The 17,531-nt window shown below is 62.8% G+C and overlaps 1 protein-coding gene across 10 annotated transcripts in view; it reads left to right on the top strand.

Moving 5' to 3' along the window:
- Window positions 1–17,531, top strand: part of ZFR2 (zinc finger RNA binding protein 2) — a 53,298-nt gene that overhangs the window by 22,635 nt on the left and 13,132 nt on the right. For 9 of the 10 annotated variants that reach the window (XR_006199633.1, XM_042927999.1, XM_042928003.1 and 6 more), the window contains 12 exons: window positions 532–714; window positions 2,963–3,191; window positions 4,288–4,439; window positions 5,392–5,511; window positions 6,969–7,108; window positions 8,238–8,370; window positions 9,026–9,216; window positions 12,197–12,368; window positions 13,576–13,714; window positions 15,452–15,549; window positions 15,890–15,985; window positions 17,243–17,354. Coding sequence is in view for 9 of the 10 variants with exons in the window: in XM_042927999.1 (XP_042783933.1) it covers window positions 532–714; window positions 2,963–3,191; window positions 4,288–4,439; window positions 5,392–5,511; window positions 6,969–7,108; window positions 8,238–8,370; window positions 9,026–9,216; window positions 12,197–12,368; window positions 13,576–13,714; window positions 15,452–15,549; window positions 15,890–15,985; window positions 17,243–17,354 (1,765 nt within the window). In the remaining variant the exon portion in view is untranslated. The remainder of the gene's footprint in view (window positions 1–531; window positions 715–2,962; window positions 3,192–4,287; window positions 4,440–5,391; window positions 5,512–6,968; window positions 7,109–8,237; window positions 8,371–9,025; window positions 9,217–12,196; window positions 12,369–13,575; window positions 13,715–15,451; window positions 15,550–15,889; window positions 15,986–17,242; window positions 17,355–17,531) is intronic. The other variant, XM_042928004.1, reaches the window with a different exon arrangement.

The raw sequence follows: 17,531 nt of genomic DNA, 5'->3' as shown, positions 1-17,531 counted from the left end.
CTCTTCCCTGCAGGGCATGCTGACCCTTGGCATGGTCAGAGCGCGTTGCTTTAGCGGGCCCACTCTGGGGGTGTTCGCTGCAGCCGGCCTCGTCCTCAGGATTCCCAGGGAGGAGTCCGGTCACTTGCCAGACGCCGCCAGATCCTTTGGGCTCGGGCCTATGAGTCCTGGCAGCCTCCCTCGCGTGGACCCCTCGTAGCCGCGCTCCAACGAGGAAACGGGCCCTTGCTGTTGCGGTCGTGTGTGTCCTTGAGTGGTTTCTGAGGTCAGATTCTGAACAGCCAGAGTTTTCCTTCAGAGAAGCCTCTGAAACCACGTGTGTGTTTCTTCAAGGACACTTGCTTATTGATTTTCAGATAAGGGAAAGAAAAAGAAACCTGACGTTTTTCAGCCTGAGCTTCTGAGCCTGTTGACGGGGTTTAATAAAGTGGCTTGGTGGCCGGTGGACGGGGAGGGGGCCACAGGCCCCCGCCTCCCCCGCGAGTCAACCGCACACACGCCCCTCAGGCCGCTCTCCCTCTCTGCCTGCAGACCTACGTCGAGCACCTAGAAGGGCAGAAGCACAGGAAGAAACAGGCGGCTCAGAAGATGGGCACCCGGCCTGACGGCAGCCCGAGCAGGGCGCAGACACAGCTGCGCTGTGGCCTGTGCGCCGTGTCCTGCACTGGGGCAGACGCCTACGCCGCTCACATCCGGGGGGCCAAGCACCAGAAGGTAGGAATCCCAGGTGACAGCCCGGTGGCTGGAGGGGGCGGCCGCCAAAGGCAAGGAGCTTTTCCTCAGGAGCCAGACCGCTCCCTGCTGTTAAAGTCACCCCGCCTGTGGGACGACAGCATGGAGCGGTGCCCGGGCCTCGTACCCGGACCCCAGAGGGAACCTTCTGGGCTGTAGGTGTGTTTACGTGTTTATGGAAATAAGCATTTGTGTGTTGAGGGCATCAAGTACGTGTTCCATTTGAAGTTCTGCTTTTTTTTTTTTTTTTTTTTTTTTCAATGTTTTTTATTTATTTTTTGGGACAGAGAGAGACAGAGCATGAACAGGGGAGGGGCAGAGAGAGAGGGAGACACAGAATCGGAAGCAGGCTCCAGGCTTCGAGCCATCAGCCCAGAGCCTGACGCGGGGCTCGAACTCACAGACCGCGAGATCGTGACCTGGCTGAAGTCGGACGCTTAACCGACTGCGCCACCCAGGCGCCCCTGAAGTTCTGCTTTTTAAAGATAAATGGGTCAAATTAAACTAATATGATGAAAACACTAAGTTTAAAAAAAGTTTTTTTTTCATGTTTATTTATTTTGGAGAGAGAGAGAGAGAGAGAGCGAGCGAGTGGGGGGTGGGGGGCAGAGAGAGATGGAGACACAGAATCCCAAGCAGGCTCCAGGCTCCGAGCTGTCCGCACAGAGCCCCACGCGGGGCTCACACTCACGAGCTGTGAGATCATGACCTGAGCCGAGGGTGGACGCTTAGCTGACTGAGCCACAGAGGTGCCCCTAAAATGCTAAGTTTTAATGTCAATTTTAATGGCAATGTTTTAAGTGATATGAAATTATTTAACATCAGTGCTTTTGATATGTATTCCTATTTTATTTATTTTATGGTTTTTTGTATTTTACTTTTGAGAGAGAGAGAGAAGGGGAGGAGCAGAGAGAGAGAGAGACAGAGGGTCCAAAGCAGGCTCTGTGCTGTCAGCAGATGTGGGCTCGAACTCACAAACCCTGAGATCTTGACCTGAGCCAAAGTTGGACACTTAACCGATAGAGCCACCCAGGTGCCCCATATTCCTATTTTAACATCAGCATTTTTGTGCGGCCTTCAGAATACACATAGTATGTCCTTTTATGGAGAGACTTGATGGGATCCCCACCTGAGGGAAGGTCGGGACACACCTGCCTCTCCCCCGGGGGTCTGCTCTTCCCGTGCTGCACAGCGAGCTTCTGGAAAAGCAGCCCCCTTCCCGGGTGGTGGTGGTAACCTGCAAGGTGACTCCGGTCACGGGGGGCGTGTGGCGAGGGCGGGAGGGGACGTTCCTGGGGAACCAGCTTCAGGCCGCGTAGTTACTGAGCAGGAGGGTTAGGAGGGAACCTCCTCCAGGTGCCCTCCCTCACGGCTGGCCCTCCTCCCGCCCCCCACCGCGGGACCCGTCTTCTCCCCTGCACTCCTCAAGAGCCTTGTCTCCAGCGCGGCCGGGGCAGGCTCTCAAGGGCGTGAGGGAGCCCACAAACCCCTCAAAGGAGAGAGCGACCCGTGGAGGAGGGGAAGCAAGCGGGTGGAGGAAGGGGGGGAGGGGATGCCCGGGCCTGGCCGTGCAGGGGTGCGGGCGGGAGGACCGGGGCCCCGGAAGGGTGGGCTGCCCTGCGGGTCTGGGAGAGCCCGCAGCCAGCTCTGGGCGGGGGCGGGTCTGAGCTGTGAGCGTCAGACCCGGGGCGAACACGGCAGTTGACGGAGGGAGAGGCAGTTGGCGTCAGTCCTCCCAGTAAGTACGTTTGACGGGGGCCGGGGGATGCCGAGGATGGGGTGTGACCGGATCCCGGGTGCATCTGTGTCCGTGGATGTGTCCACACGTCCCTGAAGAAGGTGGAGTGTGTCCGTGGACATCTTAGCAGTGGCCTCTGGCCACACATCTCGCCACACACACTGTGTCCCGTCCGGGCCGGGCCCGGGGCTGGCGCTGGGGTTGCAGAAAATGGCCCTTTCGGCCCGAGCCAGTGCCATTTGGAGGGGGGTGGGCGTAGGCGGCACAGGGTGTCGACGTGTTCTAGGTCCTGCCTGCGCAGGACTGGTAGGGCCTGGAAGCAGGAGGGAGCTTCTAGAAGGAGTGGGGCTGGAGAGCCCGGGCGTGTCACTGGGGGCTGGGGTGGGGGCGGCGCCCTCCCGTCCGTAGGCTCCCAGCCCTGTTCTTCCCGTCTCTTCGGGAAGGCCGAGGAGGCGTGGAGAAGGCCTGATGGGGCACCTGGGTCTGTTCCAGGTCTTCAAGCTGCACGGCAAGCTGGGGAAGCCCATCCCCCCCATAGAACCCGTGCCGGGGAACTCCAGCTCGGCCACGGCCGCGGGCGCCAGCGGGCCGGCCCCCCTCACCGCGGAGAGTCCCTCCACGGCCTCTGCCAAGCCCGCAGCCCCCGCCGGCCCCAGCGCGCATGCCCCGAGCAAGCCAGGGCCGGCCAGGAGACCGGCGGCTTTGAAGGCCTCGCGCCCGGGTACGTGTCTGTGCGTCACAGCCAGCCACCCCCGCCCTGACTCCTCACGCCGGGATTTCGAGGAAGCGCTTGTCCATTTAACTTGCGTGCGTGCGTGCCCGCCATCCCCACTCTGGAGGGTCGAGCCTCTGGATGGAGGGCGGGGATGGGGAGAGGCAGGCACCTTCCGGCCACACCGTGGTAGCGCCTCTCACACCCCGGTGCTCGTGGCGAACAAAGCGGGCTCTGATGAGTGAGGTGGGTCCCGGGAAGTTAAGGGGGGCTCCTTGCCACTCCACCTGCAGCCCGCCTCCCCTGGGTGGGGGCGCACCCGCCGTGGCCTGGGCAGTGGAGGCAGCCAGGTGGCACCAGCAGGGCGGGTGGCTAGGATTGTGCGTGACGCTCTCGCTCCACCGACCGCTTAACGGCACCGCCTGATTTACCCTCCACGACTCTCAAAAGTAGCTTTTGTCACGATCCCAGTTTGCAGAGGGAAAAACAGAGGTGAGGCGAGGCCCCGGCCACCTCACACGCAGTGCAGATGCGATTCAGACCCAGGTCCGGCCGACAGGCTCTGCGCCCCCCGCCCTGCTGCACCCGGGAAGCAGGGGGAGGACTTACCTTACTTTGAGCCTCAGCAGCACCGTGTTTTGAGTAACCGCGTGCTATTGAAGGTGAAACCATGAAGCAGCATGGCTGACAGATGGGCCTCCCCCGTGAGGCCCGGTGAATTTGCCCCACGGGGCTGGGCTGACCGTGTCCCCAGTCCACCTGGAACTCTGTCCTCCGTCACCTGAGGGATGCAGAGTTGGAGCGGCTGGGGGCTCCTCTGGGCGGGGGGGGGGCGGGGAGCGGCGACAGGGCTCTCTGTGGATGCGTTCGGATTTCCGCCAAACCCTGCGTGGGCCTTGTTCTCTCAGCTGCGGCCCAGGCTGGCCCAGAAGGGTCTTTCGGGACCTGGATCTGACTGACTGACGTCACGGGGGCTGGGGGTGCGGGTGACTGGGCAGCAGGAGACCTCGGTTTGCATGTTGTCCACCCTCCACACTGGCGGACTGGAAGCCAGCCGTGGTCTCCGGCCGGAGCGGGCTGTAAGCAGCGCAGTCCTCCCTTCCAGGGCCCCCCGAGCCGCAGGCAGCGGGCAGCAGACTCCCCGAAGGGACACACCTCGTATCAGATGGGTCTAGGGAACCGCCCACCGGAGGAGGCTCTGCAGAAGCTTCTGGAAGGTGTGATGTGCAGCCCGTGGGCCCAGGCTACGTGGAGGAGGTAACTGCCAGGCAGCCGTCGTGATGGGGCCATCGGTGTGCGCCCCGCCCTGTCACTGGGCCGTGGCAGAGGATCTGGGCAGGGCCCAGACTTCAAGACCTCGCCCCGTTCTCCACCTGAGGTGTACACACTTGTCCACGGGAGAAGCCCGCGGGAAGGCCCGGGCCCTGGGCTTCAGATCCTGAGACAGACCAGCACTTCCTGAGCCTTTTCCCGCTGGGAGGAAGGCAGAAAGGGGGATCTGTGTCCTGCCGAGCTTCTCCCCGCAGGCACGCGATTCTCGGGCTTTAGCAGCCGGTGTGCACCACCCAGAGCCCCGGCAGTGGCCCTGCAAGGCCTGCCTCCAGCAGCCTTCTAGAACCAGATTTGGAAGCCGCCTCCCCGGCCGGCCGCTTCCGCTTCCGTAGTCCCAGCCTCACCGCCGCCGCCTCCTCCTCCTCCTCCTCCTCGTGGCTGAAAGCATTAGCGTTTCTTCTGTCCTCAGGGTGATGTTTTTGTTTGACCAACTCAGCATCTTCTGTTTTGTCTGGAGAAATAACCACCCAGATAGATTGCTGCCAAGGGAGGCCCTGTGGTTGGGCAGTTAGGAGATAGTAAGGTGCTGAAAAGCCTGAGGAGACACAGAAGGGGCCTGTGATGGGTGGAAATCACTATAGGGCGGAGGCCAGAGCCCTGCGGGACCGGCCTGGGCGTGGGTACTGTTGCCTGGGGTGGGGGTGGGGCAGTGGGAGGAGGAGGGGCGCGGGACAGTGGCACAGGTGGCCCGGGGCACTGGCGGGCGTGTTGGTGAAAGGCCGGCTACCCTGAAACCCACTTGGCAGGCCGGAAGCCAGCGCGCGGGCCTGGGCACCCCCAGGAGGGCCCGGCGCCCTGGAGGTGACGGGAGGCGACCCTGCCCGGAGACCAGACCCACTGCGGGGCAGCCCTAACTCAGCTGAGCTCTGTGTCACAGGTGTGTAACCACGAGGGCAAGGTGATCCGGTTCCACTGCCGGCTGTGTGACTGCAGTTTCAACGACGGCACCGCCAGGGACTTGCACGTGAGGGGACGGCGGCACCGGCTCCAGTACAAGGTGCGAGGGGCTGGGGAGGGCCTGCCGGGTCCGCATCCTCCCTTTGTCCCCCGAGGCTGAGCCCCCCCCCCCCACCCCGGCCCCTCGAGCGGCATCCAGACCTGGCGTTTCCCGCTGCCGGGAGGAAAACCCAGAACTGCGTTTGCTCATAGCGCGTGGTCTCTTGCTGCGGAACGTGTGGTGGGAAAACCGTGCCTGAGTGATGCTGCAGGGCGTCCTGGAGCACGCAGAACAGGCTCACGCAGGCCGCCTCCTGTCCCCAGCCCCGGCCGGGTTCTCTTCTGGCCTCTGCCAGGAGCCCGAGCTGGTGTGCAGCTGAGACGGGGCTCGGGGCTGAGTGGGTACCTGGGGGCCGGGAGGTCACGGCCGAGGGGCTGCTACTGCCACGGGGGCGTCGGCCTGTCCAGGCTGAGCCACATCTTTGGGAGCCCGGCCTCCAAGGGGTCAAGGGGTCTGGGTGGCGGGTGCCGAGGGCCTTCCGGCGCCAGCAGGGTCCTTGTTAGGGGGTCCGCTCCCCACACAAGGTGGGGGGGCTCTTGGGTCCCTCAGCCCTGTGGGCTCACCCAGAGGGGCTGCCGGCTGTCTCCCTCTCTCAGGTGTGCAGGGCACTGGGCTTGTCACGCGTGCACACGGCCTTGCGCGTGTCTGTGCACAGCCCACGTAGAAAGCGGCTTGTGGCTATTCCCCGTTCTTTAGCAGCTTTATTGAGACATCATCCGCACGCTGCACACTTTACCCACGTGAGCACACGGGTTCGTGGCTTTTGCTGCTGCGTCTGCACAGAGCTGTGGCCATCGCCTTTCTGTAATTCCAGAACACTCCGTCACCCCCAAATGAAGCCCGCCCCTATTAGCAGTTGCCCCCACAGTTTCCCCCACGAGCCCCCTTCCCGTCCGTGGATGAGCCTGTTCTGGACGTTTCACACACTCGGACTCACACCCCGCGTGGCCTCTCGCGTCCGGCTCCCTCCCTGAGCGTCGCGTGTTCGGGGTCCGTCCGCGGGGCGGCGGGGGTGGGCGCCTCGCTCCCGTGCACGGTGGACACGCCGTGTGTGCCTGCTCATTCGTCAGTGGACACGCGGGCTCTTCCCACCCCACGCTGCTTAGACGGTGCTGTGCTTTCTGGATGATGGAAGTAAACGCTCAACACGGAGTCCAGGAGGGAATCTGAGCTACTTTGGAAAACACCGATTGCTGAATTCCACACAGATGCCGCTTCCCCCGAGCGGCCTTGATTAGAAATAAACATCTTGGGTTGGCTCTGCGGCGACTGGTCAGCGGTCGGCCGTGGGGTCTCGCGGTGCTGCCGATTTCCTTCTTCCCTGGGCAGCGTGGGCTCTTGTGGCCACACCTGGGTGGCCTCGAGTCGGGCCACAGAAGGCCGTGTGGGCTCCCTGGGCTCCGGGCCCTCGTCTAAAGGAAGGTCTCCCGTCTCACAGCCCTTCTTGCCCTTTCCAGAAAAAAGTGGACCCTGACCTTCCGATCGCAGTGGCGCCCAGCCCCAGAGCTCGGAAGCTGCTGGAGGAGAGGCTGAGGCGGCAGAGGCAGCTGAGCAGGAAGCGGCTGGAGGGGATGCGGCGCTGGCACGCCGAGATGAGGTGCGCGGGCCCCGCCGGCTGCCTCACCCTCCCGCACACCCTCTGCTCCCTTTCAGGCCCCAGGCCCGGGTGCTCACCCCTGCGAGGTGGGCAGGGGACACCGCCCTTGGCAGAGATGGTCAGGCTCAGGGCCTGTGTTAGCATCTCGTAAGACACGCAGGACGGCACAGCCACGGCAGCCACGGGACAGGCGCTCTGGGCCCCACTTCACAGGGATGCCCCGCGTCTCCGTGAACGCTGACCCCGGTATCCCCTGACTTCTGGTGTCCCCCTGACCCCGGTGTCCCCTGACCTCCAGTGTCCCCTGATCTCCAGTGTCCCTCCGACCTCTGTGTCCCCTGACCTCTGTGTCCCCTGACCTCTGGTGTCCCTTGACCTCTGGTGTCCCCTTGATCTCAGTTCCCCTGACCTCCTGTGTCCCCCGTCCTCCTGTGTCACCCTGAACTCAGTTTCCCTGACCTCCTGTGTCCCCCAGCTTCCTGTGTCACCCTGACCTCAGTTCCCCTGAGTTCCTGTGTCCCCCTGACCCCGGTATCCTCCGACCTATGTCCCCCTGACCACCTCTGTTCCCCTGACCACAGAGTCCCCTGATCTCCTATGTCCCCCGACCTCCTCCGTCTCCCTGACCCCAGGATCCCCTGGTATCTGTGTCCCTCTGACCTCCTATGTACTCCAGACCTCTGGTCTCTGCCTGAACCTTAGGGTTCCTTGTGTCCCCCTGAATCTTCATGTCCCCTGACCACCCATGCATTTGTCACATCCTCCTTCGCCCTCTGGAGCAGGTTCGAAGCATTATTGACATGGTGTCTGATGCTCGGAAGGTCCAGGCAGTGTCTGAGCTGGAGAGCAAGACCCAGGACAGACTCAGGATTGCAGCTGTCCTTCATTCCCTGCCTCTTGCCCTTGGCATATGTTCTCCCGACCCGCCTGGCCTCAGTCTCCCTGATATACGGTGGGCATTTGTGCAGGACCCACATCCTGGAGGTGGGCTCCCAGGGCCCCATCAGGCTACTGCGTCTGTCCCTGGAGGTCCTGGAGCCCCGACCTCACCTAGCATCGCTCTGATGTGACAAGCCCAGGGGACCCTCGGCTGCTTAGAGCAACCTGTCCCCCCTCTTCCCCCCAACAGGCGCTACGATCTATGTAGGAGGCGACTGGAGGAGGGGCCACAGGCCCAGGAAGAACACCCTGGACCCTCGCCACCTGACCAGCCTCCCCCTTCCCTCCTGAGCAGGCCGGGGGCACCTACTGGCTCGCCTCTGGTGGGTGGCGGCCTTGTCTTTGTGCCGAATGCCTCCCGTGGTTGAGGCCCCACGGGTGGGTGAGGTTCTCAGGCCCTCCCTACAAGGACCTGAATCTTCTAGGAGTGAGGAACATGACTTTGAACGAGGACCCCCAAGGGGTGCCCAGGGGTGGGAGCTGGAGGGCCTGAGGGCCATAGCCTCATCACCAGTCACGGACAGGGGCCCCAGGCCTGGGTCCCATCACCAGCCACAGGCGCTCCCAGCTGTGGGGCCCCGGTCGCCGTTTCCCTCTGGAGCCTCAGCGTCCATCTGTCCACGCACGCTGGGCCAGGGTGGGTTGGGAGCCCCCCCCCCGTGCCCACCTTGCCGAGGGGAAGGACCCCGTCGAGGTGGCTGCAAAGACCACCACAGAGGGGAGCCCACTGGCCCCACGCAGTCCTGGGTCCTCTCTGGCTCACCGCCCCGGGCGTCCCTAGCCTTCCTTCACCTGGCTCTCTGCTGCCACTTGCCTGCCACCCCCAGAGCCAGCCTGGCTCCGGGGCTCCCCACCCCGGACAGGGCTGCGTGTGCCCTGCAGCAGCCGGGGCTGACCCGGCTCGTCCCCTCCCCTCCCCTACCTGCCGGGCGCCGGAGCCCCTCAGCCCGCCTGTGACACTCTCCCCTTTGCCTGTAGCCCACACGGCGGCCGGAGTCCAGCGATGACCGGCACGTCATGTGGACGCATGCTGCCATCTACCCCACGGAGGAGGAGCTCCTGGCCGTCCAGAAGGCCGTCTCCCACGTGGAGCGCGCCCTCAAGCTGGTGTCCGACGTGCTGGCCGAGGAGAGCTCCGGAAGCCCAGAGCAGGAGGGCGGCGAGCACAGGTAGTGGAGGCTCCTCTCTGTTCCCAGGGCCCAGGGGTGACCTCGAGCCGTTCTGGACAGGACGTGGCTGGCAGGAGGGCAGAGGCCGCCTCACCTGGGACGGCCTCTGAGCTGTCCGCGGTCTCTGGGACTTTCCAGCCACGGGCAGAAAATTCCCCAGACTGACGTTTCCTATGGAAGGTGCATCTACAGTGCCATTCACGAAGGGTTAACGGCATCTGTTTTCCTGGTCTGCAGAACGGAGATAAGTGTGATTCACAGGGTGATGAAGGCCCCCCAGCGGGAGATGCCGCTGGGCCCCCATGAATCACCGCGACTCCTTCCTGTGACTTGGGGCAGGGAAGCCCCTCCGCCTGCAGTCGGAGAGGAAGTCAGCCTTTCCAAGTCCCTTCTCTCCGGGGCCTGCTGCTTCGGCTCCTCGTGGAGTTGTCTGTGTTACAGTAAAACGTAACCCGGAATTTACTGCCTGAACCGTTTTCGTGGGTCCGATTGGGCGGCACGGAGGGCATTCACCACCTTGTTTCCAGAACCGCATCCCCCACCGACCCAGCCACAAATCTGCCCCTGCTAAATTCCCGATGCCCTCGCCCCCTGCCCCCACCCCCCGGTGCCCTGGCTCAGCCTGATCTGGACATTGAGCAGAAGAGGAGCCCCGTGGCGTCGACCCGTTTGGGGTCTGGTTGTTACCAGGGTCTGCGCCCTCAGGAAGCGCCTGGTGCTACCTGTGAGTGACTTCCGAAGGGTCAGCCCCGGGCTCAGACTCGGGACCTCCCCTAGGACGGTGGACAGGGGTGCAAAGAGGCGCTCTTTCTGCTCTGCACTGACGCCCTTGCAGAGACGGCCAAACCCCCTCCCAGCTCCGAGGTCTGCCCGGGGGGAGGGTTCGCTCACCGGTACACGAGAGCTGGTCTGGCCCCAGGGTGACCCTTGCCCTCAGCCCTGCTCCAAGGGGCGCGGGGCCGGCTTCCCTGGGCTGGTGCTGTGTGGGGTGCATGGGAGCGCCACGCCGCACCCCTTCACGTGACGCTCCCGTGTTCCCTCCGGTTTTCTCCCAGCACATGGGTTTTCTTTCTGTTCTTATTCATTTGCTTATTGTTTATGATTTTAAGTTTATTTATTTTGAGAGAGAGAGAGAGCATAAGCAGGGGAGGGGCAGAGAGAGGGGAGAGAGAGGATCCCCAGTGGTCCTGCACTGAACATGGAGGCCGGGCAGTGGACACAGGCAGACCTGGGACCTGCAGGCCTTCCTCAGGTCTCCCCCCCCACCAACCCCCCCTACCCCCCAGCAGCACAATGTCATGCATGCCCACAGCACTCAGCAGCTGCAGAGTCGTGTGGCCCCGGGACAGTAGGGGTGGGGACCCAGACGGGTCAGCCTCCACAGGGCGCGTTCCCGTGCTGCCCCTGCACGCCCCTGCCCCCCCACCCCCTTCTCTAAGCCTGGCAGCTGCCCTGTGCCCGAACAACAAAGCTGACCTGGCTCTTTTAAGCCTTCACGTAACGCTTACGGCATGCCGCGTGTTCTGTCCTTGGGTTAATTTTCAAAACTTGGAAATACGTTCTTTACAAGGATCGTAGCGAGCCGTCCTACGGCTGTTCTGTTATTCGCTGTTGGAAAGAGCACGTCAGGTTCGGGTGTTTTTCTTGTATAGTGGAAGCTCCCCAGCGTGCACAGAAGTTGATGGAACAGTGAGGCCCGGGGGAGTGCCAGGTGCCGGTGCCCGAACCACGGACTCCACACGAGGCCTCCTCAGTCTCTTGGAAGGAAGCCTTCTGAGTCTGTGCCCTCCAGGATTTCAGTAGCTGTCCCTAAACAGCAAGGACTCGCGATTTAACAAGACCACAACACCATTGTAGTTTAACAGTCACCCTTTACCATCGTCAAACAAGCAGGGTCAAAATTTCCGTTGTCCCACAGAGATCAGAATGTGGGTGGTTTTGTTTTACGGCGTGTGTGAATTGGGATCCAGCTTGATTGACGAACCTCTGCGCCTTTTTGTCTACTTGCCCCCCCCCCCCCGCCCACTCCCGCCCTGCCCCGGCTCTCTGCCCCTCTTCCCGTGGGAGGTGGGAGTCTGTGGGGTCTGCTTCTAGCCCCGTCCGCAGCCCTTCTGGGCTGGATTTGGCTGGTGGCCTCCCAGACCTGGTCCTCTCAGGCCACGTTGGGCTCTAGCGCTCTGTCGTCCAGAAACCAAGAAATACATAAAAATGGATAACATAAATGGATTTGAACAGATCAGGTCCCCTCCTATCCCGAGAAGTGTCACAAGACAAAGAGTGGCAGCTCTTGGAGCCCGGTGGGGACTTTGTGTAGACACCCGCCGAGGGAGGGGCCCAGGCGGGGCGCAGCGAGGGAAGCGGCCTCGTGGGGCTGGAACACCGGGACCAAGGGAGGCAGTGTGGGAGAGGATGGCTGCCGCGAGTCGGCCTGGGAGAACTGGGGTGTCCCCCACCTGCAGAGGGGGTAGCACCGGGAGGTGATGCGTTGGGGCAGATGCTGTAGTTAGGTTCACGCTGCGCAAAGCTGGCCTGAGCTTCAGGGGGGCACTTGGGGACCATGGCCGGATGCCTCGGGGCCTGAGGAGAGAGGGCAGACTCCCGGCCGAGCACCTGGCTGGGCCTCCTAGCCAAGGAGCTGAGGTGGGGGCCCGGTGGCCCCAGAGACGCTCAGGGAGCACAGAGCCAGGGGCCGTGTGGGTGGCGCCATCTGGCCGAAGACCAGGGGCCACAGGGATGGCCATTGGTGGCCGTTTACAGAATGCAGAGAACAGCAGGTAGTAACAACGCCCGCCCTTACTGAGCGTGCGCAGTTTGCCCGTCTTGTTCCAAGGCGCATGTGCCCGTTTCCCAGATGGGGAAGCCGAGACAGAGGCCCAGCAGGGCGCCCGTGGTTGCGGGGGCGGGGGACCCCGGCAGCACTCCCTTCTCCAGATCCTTTCCCCTGCGGGTCTCACGCGTTTTCGGGCTTTTGTCTCCACAGCAGCGGCTCCCCCAGAGCTCGGGTCCTGAAGGGCGTGATGCGGGTCGGCCTCCTGGCCAAAGGCCTCCTCCTGCGGGGGGACAGGACGGTGCAGCTGACCCTGCTCTGCTCGCACAAGCCCACCCACACCTTGCTGCGGAGAATCTCGGAGCAGCTGCCCCGGCAGCTCCCGGTAAGAGCCCGGCCTCTGTGCGTGGCGGGCACTTGGGCTCCCGGCTGGGGCGGCCGTGTTTCCGCGCGCGTCTGCTAGACACGGACCGGGTTGTTTTTGTAGAAAAGTTGACAAGGGGAGGAACTTCGGGGCTCCTTTATAAAACGAGTTTAGGGTCAGACTCAGGATGTCAGTGTCCCGTCACTGAGGGTGCTGACTTACCAGCCACCACAGGGGCAGTTGGTGCCAAGGACTGCACAGGACCCTCCCCCTTCACAGGGGGAGACGAGAGGGGACCGCGGCGCGTGGCCTGGGCTCCTCCCCTGGACCGTCTGGGACTTTCTCACCCGAAACAGTGACCGGGGAAGGGCTGAGAGCACGTCATGATTTAAATGGGTCTCGCGTTAAAAAATCAGTTCCCGGGGTGGAGGAGGCTCTCCTTCCTGGCGTGTCTGTCTCTGTTCCTGGGAGAATCCAGCACCGGGGGTCGCGCAGACCCAGATTCGCCCTCTGGGGTCCCCGCTCTGGTCAGGAGGTGAGCGAACGTGCACAAGAGCAAGCTAACTTCCAACGTGTTGTCTGTGGAGAAGTGAAAGTCTGATGCCAAGGAGGGAGCACTGGCAGGGAGGGGGCACGTCAGGATGGTGGGAGGTGTGTGTCCCGTCAGGATGGAGCTAGAGGCGAAGGAGGGGGGGGCTTGAAAGATGGGGGGCAGGATTGCTGGTCAAAGGCTTGAGGCCAGATGCTTCTGGTAGATGTTGCCAGGTCAGCCTCCAGCAGTTTATAGAGAGGTTTGCCAGCCCAGCTGCCCCTCGACTTCTTGAGGTTTGTCCTCAGAGGCGATGCTGGTGCCTCGTTACAGTTTTAATTTGCTTCTTTCTTAGCGTGGGGGTAATCTGTGTCATCACGTAAAAAGGGTCTTCCCCGTTTCTTTTCTGCAAACCACCTGTTTTGTCCCTCGCAGGTTTTGTGGGTTTTTTTCATCGGATCGCTGGTTTTGTTGTTGTTGAGCGGCGGGCGTTCTTTACATGTGAAGGCACCTACATGCAGGGTGTTTTCTGTACGCATCTCTACACGTGTGGGCTCCTAGAGGGTGGGGGCTGTGTCTCAGTCCTCCGGAGGCTACAGGCGCCCAGCACAGGGCCTGGCGCTCGACCGCGTTCTTGCTCGTTGACGCCTGCTTCTCAGCTGCACTGACGTGGACTCGTGTCACACTTGCACCTCACAGATGGTGACAGAAGACGAGTATGAGGTCTCCTCTGATCCCGAAGCCGACATCATCATCTCCTCCTGCGAGGAGCCCAGGATGAGGGTCGCTGTGTCTGTCACCTCGCCCCTGATGCGGGAGGACCCTTCCACGGACCAAGGTGTGGCCGGGCCCTTCCGTCCAGCCCCACTCCCCACGCTCCCTGGTGACTGAGGGCCGCATCTGCCTCTGCTCTGGGTGGGGAGGGGGTCACAGCCACCAGCCTTCTGGCACTTCTGCCAGCCCTGGATGCTGCTGGCAGGTAAGAACTGGGCCTTGGGGCAGCAGAGGAAGTAAGGTGGCGACAGTCACATGAGCTCCAGAGTACTGTCCCCCTCTTTCCTTTGCCTCCGGGCCTGCACAGACACCTGCTCCCCACCCCAGGGAGATCAGCTGTGCTGGGTCCCTGGGAGCTCAGCTGATTCTGTGTAGCAGGGGCCACAGGCGACCCCATGGGTCCTAAGGCCTCTCCTGTGAGACATGGGGGCTCTAGGGCTTGAGGCCGGTTGGCTGAGAGAGTGGGAAGGGCACTGGGCCAGGCCAGGGGCCAGCAGGGGCCTCAAGTCACTGCTGTGGTGAAGGCCAGCTGCCAGGAACACACCGTGGATCTCACGGAGCCCCGGAACCTCGTGGAGCAGCCCCCAGAACTGTTTTCCAAACTCCAGTCATTCTTGAACCCCCTTCATGATTGTTTGGTCACAGCGGAGGGCCACGAACTTCTAACGTTCTTCTTTAAACGCTTTTTTTAATGTTCGTTTATCTTTGAGAGAGAGAGAGAGACAGAGCATGAGTAGAAGAGGGGCAGAGAGAGAGACACACACAGAATCCAAAGCAGGCTCCAGGCTCTGAGCTGTCAGCAGAGGGCTCGATGCGGGACTCGAACCCATGAACCGCGAGATCATGACCTGAGCTGAAGTCAGACCCTTAACCGACTGAGCCACCCAGGCGCCCCTTAAGTGCTTCTTTAAATCAGTTCATTTTTATCGCTTAAATTTTGGGGGAGCAGAACCCTGAACCATTGGCGGGAACCATCACCAGTTGTCATGGTCACGTAAGAAATAACCACAGCGGGATGAGACATCGTGAAATCCTAGCTGCAGGCCCCGCTAGGGTTTGCTCAAACATACGAACAAGGGCAGCCTGGGAGCGTCAGGCAGTGTGAACGATCCGAGGCTCCTAGACGGGTGGGCAGGAGGGCGCCCCTCTGTGTCCCCCACAAGTGTGTCGGGCCCCAGGCTGGCTGTCACCAGAGGGCGACACCGGAGGCGAAATGCCCCCCTCCCAGACCCACCCCGGACGGTTCCACCTCAGCCTGAAGCAGTGGCTGGGCTGTGACCCACCCGTGGGGACACCGCTGCATGAGTGAAGCTGTGTCCCATCGCCTGACCTCTGTGACCCGGGGCCTCCCGGAGCGAGGGGCAGAGAGCGTGAAGCAGGGGAAAGACCGCAGGAAAAGGCCCCCGAGTTTCCCCCAGATGCGGGGCCTTTGCCCTCGAGGACGGCACCTGTTCCCGTCCAGCCTGCTCTCTCCCTTGCTGTGATGCACATGGAAGCGTCTGGAAATCTGGCTTAGTTCATCGTTTTCCATCTGAACTGTGATTTGCTAACCGAGGGCGTCAGCACTGCAGGTGCTCGGTAACCAGCATTGCACTCTGTCCTCGTGGGAGCTCTCCCGCAGAGGGAGAGCATTTCCACAGAAATGACTTCTCTGGTCCTTGCGTGGCCTGGAGGAGAGATGGTCTGGAGCCCGGTGCCTTCCAGATAAGAGGATGATGCCCAGGAGAGGCCCGGCCGCGTGGCCCAGGGAGGTGAGGGGGGTGGTGAGGGGCGCCGTGCCCACATGGCCCTTTCCTTCTAGAAGGAAGGCGGGTGCCTCAGCCTGACCCAGAAGACATCCTGAGCCCAGAGAAGTGCCTTCAGTCCCTGGCCGCCCTCCGCCACGCCAAGTGGTTCCAGGTCAGGGGGCCGGAGGGGGCCTCCGTCTGTGTCCCGGCGCTCGGGAGCGGGCTCTGAATGCAGCTGTGGGAGACAGCCGTCTGCACGGCTACCCACGTCTCCTTGCCAAGCACTGACCCGACAAGGTTTCCTCCTGGCCCTTGTCAGAAACATAAAGGAGTGACCCGGACTGCTCTGGGGGATGGCGGGTACTGGAGGCTCCGAATTGGGCCGGATCAGTGGGTCTGTGCCACACCCAGAGTCCCTCCCGGCCGGGCTCACTCCCCAAGGGTCAGCCCTGGTCCCCGAGGCCACGAGCGCATGGCTTCCTGAGCTAACGGTGTACTTCTCCCCCCCGCAGGCTCGAGCCAGTGGCCTACAGCCGTGCGTGATTGTCATCAGGGTCCTTCGTGACCTCTGCCAGCACGTGCCCACCTGGGGGGCCCTGCCGGCCTGGGTGAGCAGCACCCCGTGGCTGGCCCCGTCCTGGGGAGCCCCCCAAGGGCCTCCAACAGCCTTGACAGGCCTCATTTTCTCTGAGACAGAGGTTCCCCTTCCCAGTGTCGGGCTTTCCAAAAAGGGGCCCAACTGAGCAGCCAGGAAGGGTGGGTGGGGAGGGGGCGGCCTAGGGGTCCGTCGGGGCCAGGAGGAGGCCTGCTGCGGAGCACAGCCTCGTGAGACTGCCGTTACCTGGAACCGGCAACCTCACAGGCAGAACCAGAGAGCACGTGAGGCAAGGGGGCCCAGGACTGGCCTCGGGGCCGCCTGGTGCGTGCCCTCCCTCTTCCGAAGGGGAGACCCCCGTGGCTCTGACAGCCCCTGGCAGTCAGTCCTGGGGCCCGTCGGGGGAGAGGAGAGAAGACAGAGGCAAGGGCACCGGTGCCCCCAAACCCCAGGTTGCCGTGCTGTGTCCGTGCACCTGTCGGCACGTCTGAGTCTGTCCATCTCATTTACTTTGGGGGACGGACGTTTGCTTTCCGCGTGCATTTCTGCTGCCAGCATCTCTCCCCCCCCAGAGCCGTGCTCTTGCACAAGTAGACCCTTTCCACCTGGCCTTGCCATCCTTGGCCTCACTCACCCGCGAGGACCGTCTCCCAGACCAAGGGCTCTCTCTGCCCAGTGTCCAGAGGAGGCAGGCGCTGCTCTCGGCACCACTCCTTTTGGGACGCGTGGGTCCGTTTGGGCGCCGAGAGGGCCCCGCATTCCCCAGGAGCCCGTTTCCCTGTAAATCTAGAAGCACCCCCCCCCCCCAGAGAGCACACTTGCCCTGATCCCGCCCCCAAGACCCCCCCCACACCGCTCCCCACAGGGAGGGGGGGCTCCCTGGGGAGGGGAGCATGCCAGAGCAGGTCAACGGGTCATCTGACCCTTACTAAATGCACGAGGGTCACAGAGAGCAGTTCTTCAACCCTCTTGACCCTAGTTTGCAGTGTGACTGTGCACAGGGTTTGCCGATGGAGAATCGGGAGGCGGAGAAGGCGCAGAAACCTGCCGGCAGCCACCCCCTGGGGAGGCAGAGACAGGCCCCAGGGACCACCTTCCTCCTCAGAAGTCAAGGATGGGTGGGGGCGAGGAACAGTGCTGCTAGGGGCCTCCGTCCCAGGGTCTGCTGGAGACCCCGCGCATCGCAGCTGTCGCCCGGGGGAGAGTCCAGCTGGCCCAAGTGCTCTCCTCTGAGGCACGGCGTCGTCTTTTCTGTCCCCGCGGGGCCCAGGCCATGGAGCTGCTGGTGGAGAAGGCCCTGAGCAGCACGAAGGGGCCCCTGAGTCCCGGGGACGGCCTGAGGCGTGTCCTGGAGTGTGTAGCCTCGGGGATGCTCCTGGCAGGTCAGTCCCGCAGGCCACAGGCCGGGGAGCCCAGAACAGTAGAGCAGGTGTGGCAGGCACAGAACGAGTCACTTGCAAACCCTGGGAGCACTGTCCCGGGCAGACAAGGGAAGGGAGCCAGACAGACACTGCATGCCACAGAAGCAGCACAGGGACGAGGGTCCAGGGTCCGGGCAA

The sequence above is a fragment of the Panthera leo genome, chromosome A2 (assembly GCF_018350215.1).
Source record: "Panthera leo isolate Ple1 chromosome A2, P.leo_Ple1_pat1.1, whole genome shotgun sequence".
In the NCBI taxonomy this organism is placed as follows: domain Eukaryota; kingdom Metazoa; phylum Chordata; class Mammalia; order Carnivora; family Felidae; genus Panthera; species Panthera leo.
Note: the sequence above shows the minus strand (reverse complement) of the source record. Positions and strands in the feature narration are given on the sequence as shown.